Here is a 12,093-nt window from a genome sequence, read left to right as displayed (position 1 = left end):
CCCCCCCCCCCCCCCCCGCGCTGGAGAGATGTTTTCTTTTGCTACTCATACATTGCTAAGGCCACCTGTAACAAACAATTTTGCGCGCACCTAGCAACCTATGATGGTGGACATTCTATCTTACCGCGTACTGCATTTGGCGGTAAGCCGTGTTATTCAGTAACTTCAGAATTATCTCCTTAGATATTACGAAAATTGCAAAATGATACAGGATTTTTTAATTTAGTTTAGATCAAATCCGCTCTACCTATGAAATTCCATGAACGGAATTAATATCAAACATCCTGTGTATCCACCCTACATACCTACAAACACAAATAAGGAAAAATAAAGCCAATATAAAAAAATATAATAAAATAGTTATACAAGGTGCCAAACTTTTTGACATACTGTTTGTGGACTAAACTGAGTAAAAAAGTCCTCTATTATTTTGCAATTTTCGCAGTAGTTAATGAGACATTAATTTCTAAAGATAAATAAGCGAGTAAAATCGACGTATAAGACAATTTTAAGGTTCCTGAGTAATCATCACAGCCCTAAATTGTGACATCAGAATTCATAAATGACACGTTAATTTTTGTTACGTGTCATTTGTAAATAAAGACAATTGGATAAAACGAAATGATGAGATTGCTTTAAAACAATTATAAAAATGGACAAAGCTCTCTTTATTCTCTCTGACAATCATTAAATAATTTTAAAAATGAGAATTGTGCATGCATATAAGTTAATCAAGTAAAAGCACTTCATATGCCTTTTATCATTTTTTACGGTTATCTATACGGACGATAAGGATAGTTTTCGTCCATTTTTATAATTATTTTAAAGAGATCTCATCATTTCATTTTATTCAATTGTCTTAATTTACAAATGGCACATAACACAAATTAGCATGTAATTTCTTGCTTCTTATTTTGTAATCAAGGTCCATGACACTTTAAAGTGAATTCAATGAGTACTGACACTCTTTTATTTTATTTTCTTTTTTTTCTGTTTTATATCTGAAATATTGGATCAGCCATCTTGAATTTTTGCAATTGTTTACGTGGCTTTTGATAGCTTATACTTAAAATACATTTGTATACTATATACAGAGTGTCCCACGTAATTGTAATCACGATTTTTCCGGCACATCCGATAATCTGACAAAAATTATTTTGAATAAAAGTTATTCAGTTTTCAATTGACTACAAAATTGTAATATTAAAAATTTGCAAAATATTCCTTTTTAGAAAAAAAGTCAAGGTTACTTTAATTTTTTTTAAATGGCACTACGTTTTTTTTACTTTATAATGTTGTAATTGATGTTAAGAGTTCAATGACCTGCTATACTATGATCTTGAGATGACCTTAAGGTCAGACGTATGAAATCAATGAACGGAAATTCGAACGGATTTTCGTGAAAAATTATTTTGTATTAAACTTTACATATTTTTCATTACATTGTTCAGTAGAAAAAATGTACCTATAAATAAATTGAGGAACCGATGTAGCCATTTCTGAATTCGTGATATTCCTGTTGTGAATGTAGTCCCATTGTGAATGTAGTCCACAATTTATTACATACATGTTTATATATGTACGTAGAAAAAAATGTTAGCATAAATTGTAGTACTTGTAGTGTAGCTTGAACACTGTCACGAGTTTATTTATACTTGTGTTTTTTCTTAGAGTGCTGTCGAGTTGTCGCTACGAATGCTTTGAAGCATTTTTTGATTGAGTAAATTTGATTTAGTAAAATTCTTTCTTCCAATTGGTTAATCAAATGCTTCGAAGCATTCGTAGTGGCAACTCAACCATACCCTTAGTCTGTCATTAGAGCAAATCGTAGTTCAGTCTTAGGTTGTCGAAAATGTATTCTTAAAATGGGAAAGATGCTGTTAATATAAAAATCTTTTTTTACTGTAGAATATGTTCATATAAAATTTAATACAAATAAAATAATTTTTTAGGAAAACATTTCTTGATCCCACACGTCTAACTATAAGATTATCTCAAGGTCATAGTATAGTAGGTCACTGAACTCGTCTTGACATCAGTTACAATATTATGAAGTAAAAAATACGTAGTAGCCATTTTAAAAAATTAGAGTAATTTTGACCTTTTTTTTAAAAAAGAATATTTTGCAAATTTTTAATATTGCAATTTGTAGTCGATTGAAAACTGACTAATTTTTATTTAAAATAATTTTTATCAGATCATCGGAAGTGTAGGAAAAATTATCATCACAGTTACGTGAAACATCCTGTATATATGGGGCATTCTTTGTCAAGTCGGTCACCCACCGCTCCAAAATTATACTTGACGTAGAAAAATCACATCTTGCGTAGAAAAATCACACAAATGTAGCTTTAAGCATAAGCTATCGAAAACTACGTGAACAATTGCAAAATTTAAGATGATGGATCCAATATGACGAACATATAGCAGAAAAAAGGGGGAATAAAGTAAAAGACAGTGTCAGTATTCGTTGAATTCACTTTGAAGTTTGTTTTACCAAATATATAATTTGTTACCAAAAATTACAAAAACGTTTCGATTCACAGAGTCTTCTTCAGTTTAAAACGATTAGTCTATTCTTATATGTAAAATATATTTTGAACGAAACCATAGTTCATAGCAGTCGCATCCGTTGGTAATGGTAACACCATGTCCGCAATGATATCAAGATATAAAAATCATAACTAGAATCCTTGTTTAACGACGAGAATCGTGTTAAGTCCCATAATATAAGTTGATGTCAAATGGTAAAATACTCTAAATCAAAGTATGAAATAATTATTTATAATAGAAAAAATGTTTAAAAAACAAGAATAAGCCCAAATGAGACTTACATATAAGATGATTTAACAAGATTTCAAAAACCTAGTCGTAATTGATTATGTCAAGTAGAACTGAGATGAACTGAGAACGACGAATATAAACGACGCAAATTATATCTAGAAACGCAAACAATAGTATGTATAAGATATGTATAGGAACAAAATTCATTGATTATATGTGAAAGAAATTTCTTTTCCTTTGTCCAATCAATCATTATGTTTTGAAATTTCTTTTAAGATGTCAAAGTATGAATCATCAAACATCTCAATATCTTTTATATAATTGATATTGTTTATCTATTCTTTAATATGAATCATTTTTATAATCAATCTTTTATTATAATTGTACTTAATGTCTAATACTCTTGTGTTTTCCTAATCAAAATTGTGGTTATGTTTTACTAAGGCTGTGTTCGGGGAACGCGCTATTAACGCTATTTGTATCATACTATCCTTGTTTCACGTTTAATGGAACGATGAAAATAGAATGACACAAATAACCCTAATAATGTTTCCCCAACCCAGTTTAAGTGTCCTGATAATACCAAATGCTTGGATGGATCTAGTTTTATATTATTAACATGTTCTTTCAATCTCGTTTGCAATTTTCTTTTAATTTGGCCTACGTATGACGCATTTTTACAATTAATTTTGTAGATTACATGATCGTGGGAATGATCCGTTTTGTCCTTATGGACTTAATATTGTATATGTATTTATTAAGTTTATTAATTGTACGTTAACCAAACGTAGTTATTAATTTGTTAAAGATGGATGTAATTGATTCAGTGATGCCTTTAACAAATGAAAGTACTATAAAATTTTTTTTTGTAATATTCGGAGGAACGTCGGCGTCAACGTTTGTACTACAATTATTAAGAAATTTTGACTTGTTTACAAATATATTTTTTAATCTTTTATTTATAATATTAAAAATAAGATCTAGAGAATAACTATTATCCAACAACAAATTTATGCAAATCTCGATGCTCTTCTCATAAAAAGACGGATAATAGAATAGCATGATCGCGATAATGCTGTATATGGTTCCTAATTTTAGGGTGATTCGACCAATATGATAAATAACGTCTAGAAAATGTCTCTTTATGGAATTATTTTTTTATTACAATTTTGTTGTCTTTTCTTATCAATGAGATGTCCAAAAAGTTAAGAGAATGGTTCTCCTTCTTCTTCATTGTGAATCTTAGAAGCTGATGGTAACTGTTAAATTTTTGAAGAACGTCATCCAGTCATTCTTAGTGAAAGATGAGCAAAATGTCTACATATCTAAAATCTACATATCTAAAATAGACGGGTAGCTCTAATGTGCTCAAAATACGTTCTTCCGAATCTTGCATAACAATGTTAGCAATAATAGGCGAGAAAGGGAAATCCATCGAAGAGCCATATATCCGTTTATATATTACGTTGTTAAAAATAAAATAAGTAGATGATAACACGAATTCTATGGTCTTAATGAACTCTACTTTCGATAATTTTGTAGATTCTTTTATGTGTTCCCATCTCCTCTCTATGCCGGCAATCACCAAATCAAGTGGAACGTTAGTAAACAATGATGTTACATTCAATGAAACAAGCACATCAAATTCAACCAATCCAGAAATTTTATTATAAAATTTGAAACTATTATTAATATATCCCCTTGCTTTAGAGATACTGACAGAAATAATTTCCTTCAGAAATTTTGCCAATGAGTATAAAGCCATATTAACTGAGGAGACTAATTCTAAATAAAACGTTGTGGATTTTTGGAAGTGCATAAGCTTACGAAAGGGGAGCATTACTTGAACGAAAGTGAAAAGATTCTTTTTTAGAAATATACTAATAATATCTTTTTTTCCCTATTTTTTTTTATTAGATTGTTAATCTTTCTTTCTAGAGTTTTTTCCGGAGTTTTCTTAACTATGGAGAATGTATCTTTATCCATTAATAATTCTTCCACCTTTTTGTATGTAAACGTTTTTTTCTAAGACAACAGTGACATTACCTTTATCTGCACTGGTAAAAATAATATTTGGATTATTTTTTTTGAAATAATTTGGTAATGTTATATGTTGATCTATCGTCGATCATAATTTTCTGATTATTGTTATACAAAAATGTTTTTGTGAAAACGAGGCATTATATAGCAATGTTTCTAATTTTAGATAAGAATCTAGATAAATTTTTATTTTTTGTACGATGTTTTTTATCAAGTCATGAATAGCTTTTTTTTTATTCAGAGTAGCAAGGAGGCTAAAATTTCCTCTCAGTTGTAACAATGATGAGACTTCAGGTGGAATATCCGTATTAGTTGGATTAATAAATCACTTATTGTTAGTAACTATTAAAGGATTTGTAAATTTCCTAGAATCTATGTTTACATTAAAATTTGTTTTGTTTTCAGAGTTTATAGGTTCTTCTGTTTGTCAATTTTGATGAATTTCCTTATTTATATCACAATTGAATTCAATCAGCTTAATTTTAGTTAATTTTTTATGATAGGATTTTTTTTTAACCAATGAAATTTCTTCTTTATGTGTCAAATACAAATTAAAATTATATTTATCAAAGCACTTCATATGATGAGAAAAAATTTCGTTACAAATATAAATGGATAACGTGTTCGAAAGACTAGAAGAAAGAGTAGCTAATTTTTTCTAAAGAGAATTATTACTTTTGTGTAGATCAAATATTTCGATATTTAATAATTTTCTTTTAAACAATCTTCTTTAATCTAAATTCAGATTTGTAGTGACTAACTAGTATCTTGTTACATAAGTAATCCAGATGTGAAGGAAATATGTCATTGATTCTACATTGGTATAAGAACTGCAGTTTTGACAAAGATCCGATTAGTTGTGATAGTTAATATCTATCCAATTTTTTAATAAAATCATAATTTTGAAACCAAAGTAATACTTTATAAAATCAAAATTGTAACGGAGAAAGGATTATGCTCAGTTTGGGCTGAACAACATTGAGACCTAGCTAGGATTGTAGAACAGTGCTCGCAAAGATTTGCACATTTCGGGCCGATTCCGGCGCGCTACTCCCACTAGCGGCCGAGCCGCTGGCGCTCGCGTGACGCTCTGGCTCAGGAGTGCCTCTGTAGCTTAAACGTGCGGAGATCGTACTTCACATTATTAAAGAATATTTTTTTTGCAAAATAATTTTTATGTTCTTAAAAAATCAAATACTAAATTTTCTAAAACATTTTGTCATAATAATTGTTATAAATTTATATCGAGAAGTTTCTAGAATAACTAACACATTTTGTCATAATAATTCTTATTTATCAGAAACCATTCAATAATTGTTATAAATTTACATCGAAAAGTTTCTATAACAGACTTGCGAAGATTGAAGTCAGGAAATACATGAATCTAGAAATTCCATGTTTTCCATACAAAGTCTTATAAAATCTCAAGTAACGAGGATTCTATATCGCAATAACTATTTTCTTCTATAAGCGAATATAATTTTATCATTTTAATTAAAATGATAATTAATGGCGATGTGTTAATGCTACGTGTTTACCAACAAAATTAAAGTCGGATTTTATCTGCATTTTTGAATATGGATTAATTCGACTTTTACCGATGAGGATCTAGTTAAATCGGAACGTTCCATGTGATATATTTGTATAAGATATATTATTAAAATAAGAGCAACTCTCATCATTTTTGCTCGTATATTGGCCTTATTTCTCCTTATTTATAATGTTTATATTGGTTTTATTTCCCCTTATTAATATTATTTACAATACGAACTACATCATTACTTTACACACAAAATACAAGTTGTTAAGAATTTTAGAATTGATAAATAATTAATATTTTTAGGGTACATACTACTTCTAGTGCAGAAACGGTTAGATCATGTTTGGATGTTGTCGCAATTTGTTCTGTTGTACCAAAAGTTATGTTGCTGCTATGTGAAAGAGTTGATATGCCAGACATGTCAATGACAATGGCGATTAATCTTTTGCTAGCTGCAGCTGAATGTGAAATTATTGCAGATGCTGATGTACAAAGAGCAGCACTTAGAGCTGTAATCAATTGTGTATGTGCTCCCATAAACAGAGTACGTTTTTTAACATAAATTATTTTTTAATAAGTATATGCGTGGGTGCGTACGTGCATGTTTTTATATGCAAAATTATTAGAAGAAACATGTAAAAAAAATCATATATTTCTATTTTAAAAAATAGCGATAATCTTTATATAATTTTGAAAGATTTATTGTAACAATCTGAAAGGGGGCAAATAAATTACACAGTTTAACACTTTTTTGAGACTTGAAACAAACGAAGCATTTTTCAATGGATTTTTATTCAAAATAATTTATTCTAAAAATGAACCCGGCCCTGGAATTGACCTAATGTCAAGTTTTTGAAAAAATTGAAGTTACATGTGCCAAAATTGGCGTTTTTTGCCATATTTGCCATATTTATTTTTATGTAAAAATGGCTAAAGTACTTTTTTTTTTATTTTATTTACACTACTTTAAAGTGCTATCTTTTTTATCTATAAAATAAATTTATATTTATTACGGTACAATTTTTTTCATATGCATAATTAGTATATTATAAGTCATTAAATTGAATAAACAATAATCAGTATTATTAAAAACGACTGTTTTTTTTACATCAATTGATTTTTCTCATTATTCTGTGCAAAAAAGTGGTTACCAAAAATTGAAAAGGTTTATTTACGAGATATTTTCAGAGTTGGGAAAGGTTATTTTTCCGTTACTGTTCCATTACTTTTTATAATAAATGATTAATTGATAATGACATTGCAATTTTTTATAACTAAATGCTATAGTTGTGCTAAGGTTAGAAAAGTCGACTTTTCCAACCTTGGCACAATCTTAGCGTTTAGTTACAAAAAAATTGAACATCATGTTTATTATAAAAAGTAACGGAAAAAGTAATGTTTCTCAACTCTGAATATTTTATGCTAAAATGCGCCAGAATAAAGTATAAAATTTTTTTAAAGAATAAAGTACTGATTTTTTTATAACTGTATTTTAATATTTTTTAATGCAGAAAACACGAATCGTATATTTCATTTTAATAAATAGGCGATAAACTTTTTTAAAAAATTATTTTTCAAAAATTAATTTTACCATTATTTGTCCTCCTCCAGACTGTGCAACTTTTGTCTAAAAAGTTTTCTTCTAAAACTTACAGATTTTGAGATATTTGGGTGAATAAATTAAAATTATTCGCTCTGACAAGGAGAAGCTCGGATGTTCGAAATTTAGAAAAATCCGAAACTTATTACGTGAAGTTTATCACCTAGACTTTATTTTGGCCAAGCAGTAAGGCATGCTTTTCAGTGTCGAGAAAATCGACTTTAAAAAATTTCGAATGGGGTATGGTCATCTTTATTTCCAGGTCGCGAGACCTGATATGGCAACGTTGCATCAGCTGATAATAATCGGCTTGCTATTAATAAGTTAATCGAACTAAGGGGCCTATTTGTAACTCTTAACGACAGTCGTTGATGTCATTGCACAGCTTTTTCACTCTATATAATATCTGCGCAACGACATCAATGACTGTCATTAAAAGTTACAAAATCGGCCCCTAAATTTAATCAATTGGTCAACTAAAATTTAATTTCCTCACTTTTTCATTGTTATTTTTATTTTTACTGTCATTATGATTGAAAAATGATTGAAGTCATACTAGATGAATATTAACGCAGCATATGTTATTTTCCATATCTTGTCTCAAAATATTCTCTATTTGTGACCAATTTAATTTTTTATTGTTTTTTAGAATCCATTTCAAATCATCCGTAATCTATAAAACTACCGTTCTGAAATATTTTAATTGTTAAATTATTATTAACTTTAATACCTCTCTCTCTCTCTCCCTCTCTCTCTCTCTCTCCCTCCCTCCCCCTCTCTCTCTCTCTCTCCTTGAACTTTAAGTAAATTAGTGAAAGCAACCTTATATAATACTATTTTATGGTCACAAATTTCATATTTCCAATTTGTTACATTAATTCTATTCTTAAATAATTGTAAAAAAGTTTATAATTTAAAATTACGAGTATATCACGTTGTAACCATTTTTCAGTTTTTTCTTCTTCCTGCTTAATTAAGGCTTTTTTTTGTTTCAGAATCTTGTTGAGTTGTTGTCAATGGTATATATAGATAAATATTTTGGCAAATTTGGAAATAATGTTTGAATTGCTTGAGGAACTACTCTGTTTAATCTACAGTATCAAATATATATTTAACCTAATATAATTATTTAGTTACCACTGCTCCTACTAAATATATCGTTATTTTATACTAAATCGATATTTAAATTTGACATATATCGTGTTAATTTGACTCTATACAGTGTCAAATATTATATAACTATTATTTTAGTATAAAATGATAGACGATTTTGAATAGGAGCAGTGACTTACATTAAGTTAAATTTGATACCGTAGATCTAACAGTGTAAATATAGATCTCTATCTAGGAAAAGCTTTTTCTGTACCGTTTTCATCTTTATAATATTCTTCCTTTGAAATAAATGCCCGTTAAAAATGTTTTTCACAAACCACAGCTAGTTTTCTAGTATCCAGTCTTTTTGAGGAATATTTTTTAACCATGGTTGTAACTTTTCATCTTTTAGAAACCTAAAGATGGAAATTATATTTTCCTTTTCTGTTTTATAATTGCTTTTACAATCTGGAATGCAACACTTATCAGGCATTTTGTACCTACAAGGAATAAAATAAACATAAAATAATGATATTTCTAGTTATTTACAATTGAGGGAATGAGCAGAATAAAGGTACAATTCTACTTAGGGGGGGGGGGCCCTTTTTTCGACAATTAGCTTTTTCATATATTATTAATCATAATAGAAAAATATTGTAACATATAACTTCTTAAAGACATTACATAAATTTGATATTGTACCCATTTGTGTATAATAAAAAAGTAGCAAGTTATTTTAATTTTTATTAATATCAAGATTTTGTAATTAGGCCTTTATTCCGCCCATCCCTTCAATTGAGGTTAAGACAATCACATAAGAAAATATTCACTTTTCTGATAATTTTCTCCATTCAAAAAAGTTAGATATCAGAAAATCTTTTTTTTTTTTTTTTTTTTTAATTATTGATCTTGTCGATGGTCACAAACAAAAAATTTTTAGCACTTAGGTGTATTTTACACATGAGTATATTCTTCTTGGTCGGCCAGCACGCAATGTTGCCAAATTTATACTGCCGCGACCTGGAAACAAAGATGATTGTGGGGTATGTACACTAAACAGTAGGTATCTTCTTTTTCTTAGTTAATGGATCCTGTCTTCAAGTATGCGGAGATAATACGACCAGATCACAGTAAAATTTTCCTGAAGCGATGAGAGTCAAATATTCAGAAGAATTTCGGCGGTGTATGACAATATGATTCGTCCTGTACTCAAAGCCTCAATAGCCTCGCGGTAGGAGAGAAAGCTAGCGGACTAAGACGTGTCGCGAGAAAGCGCTGCGAAAATTCAAATTAGAAATTCCGGTCGCAGACGATACCAAAACTCGCGAACAAACCGCATATTTTGGAAGGACTACGTAGGGCGTGGATAATTGAGTCATTAATGTTTAGCGTGTTATCTTGGGAAGTATCTTGAAATATCTGTCAGGGAAGTGGCGTAGAATTCAGAGATGGAGCAATCGAAGATGGTATGAACGAGGTCTTGAAAAGGAGCTCCGCACGGACAGGAAGGATCATTTATTAGGTTTTTTCAGAAGTGGTTATGGTTGAAATGATTGCTTCTCAATGGTTCTCAATGGATTGATTCATCGTAGTTACCAACATGCGAGAGATATTGGTATTATAGAACCATGGTCTTTTCTTTCTCACATAAAAATTTTGGAAAAAATAAATTCCTTTTTCCCGAGATGTTCTTTGTATGTATTTATCGAACTCCCTACCTAGATGTGCTTTAGGTATTGAGAACAGAATAGGGGATCTTGAAATTATATTCGACACCTTTGCGAATAACTCTTGGCCAGCTCGTCAGCGATCTCATTGTCGCGGATGCTACAGTGTAAGAGGCCCATGTAAAATTGACTCGGATTTTATTAAATTTAGCCTCCTCGATTAGGGCGCTTTAGTGTACGAGATAATATAATTATTCGTTCTGTTATAGATTCCTTTAAGTGCGTCGAGAACGCTTTTTGAATCCGAGACTATGATAACCTGCTCTAAATTGTCATGCAAAGTTATGAGCAAAGTATTGTGTATGGCCCAAGCCTCGGCCGTAAAAATTGTTGCGTAAGAGGATAGTTTATACGTTTCTTTTAGCTGTAGAGAGTATATATAAACTGCAGAATCCACATATATACTATTATAATATCATCGACTTTGGAGTCATCCGTGTAGAAAACGGTGGAACTGCTTAAAATGTCTCGGAATGTATTTTCGAGAATAAGTTGCACGCTTTGCAGAGGAATAGATTTTTAATTTCTAAGGATCTGAGGTGGCAAGATTGAGTATATGATGTCAGTGATGGTGAGTGAAAGGATTTCTGAAATGCTGGGAGCGAAGGAAATATATACATCCGATTTTTGTGTCTCTACATGCAAATGAAAATGAGGACCACAGAATAGTAGTCATTAAGATATGCAAGCTGAGATGAAGTCTAAGCCGAATCATGCAGAGATAAAAGTGTATTCACCACCGGGTGATTCTGGATGGAAATGATGAATTAACCTCCCATCATGTGCCCGTTAAAGCCGATATAATTAAATTAGTGCGTCTGTCCTTACATATGACATGTTTCTTTCCCGACAGTTTAGAATCCAATTTGACTCCCAAAAATCTTACCGAAACGGGAAATGATCTTCCCCGCCAAGTTAACCGAGAGATTCGTATGAATCATCTTTCTTTTAGAGAATATTATCATCTGCGTTTTGTTGGGGGGATATTTCGAGACCTCTATTCATCAGATACGATTGTATGTTGTTCAGCGTTTGTTCAACTGAGTGAAAAGTTTCCTTCATACTATTGGGAGCATAAATAAGTTTCCGCCGTTTGACAAACAATGGCGCTACCAGTATGTTATAGTTAAAATTGTCAGCTGTAAAACGTCATATCGTAAGGTTGGACATCTGGCAAGAACATAACCTTGAAATATTAGCAATTTTGCATCAGCATCTTATATCTTTTTTCGTGCGAAAATGTCGAGTTTTGAGCCGAATAAGCATCATTTGCGGGGGCTTTTGATTTACTTCTTTAAGAAATCTGCAGC

At 30.4% G+C, this 12,093-nt stretch overlaps 1 protein-coding gene across 1 annotated transcript in view; it reads left to right on the top strand.

The window, feature by feature from the left end:
• Positions 1–12,093, top strand: part of LOC108752109 (protein mahjong) — a 99,600-nt gene that overhangs the window by 45,774 nt on the left and 41,733 nt on the right. The window contains exon 6 of the mRNA XM_018492734.1: positions 6,668–6,908. Within this exon, the coding sequence (XP_018348236.1) occupies positions 6,668–6,908 (241 nt within the window). The remainder of the gene's footprint in view (positions 1–6,667; positions 6,909–12,093) is intronic.

Source organism: Trachymyrmex septentrionalis, unplaced genomic scaffold, assembly GCF_001594115.1.
Source record: "Trachymyrmex septentrionalis isolate Tsep2-gDNA-1 unplaced genomic scaffold, Tsep1.0 scaffold54, whole genome shotgun sequence".
In the NCBI taxonomy this organism is placed as follows: Eukaryota; Metazoa; Arthropoda; class Insecta; order Hymenoptera; family Formicidae; genus Trachymyrmex; species Trachymyrmex septentrionalis.
This window is presented reverse-complemented; position numbering and strand designations above follow the sequence as displayed.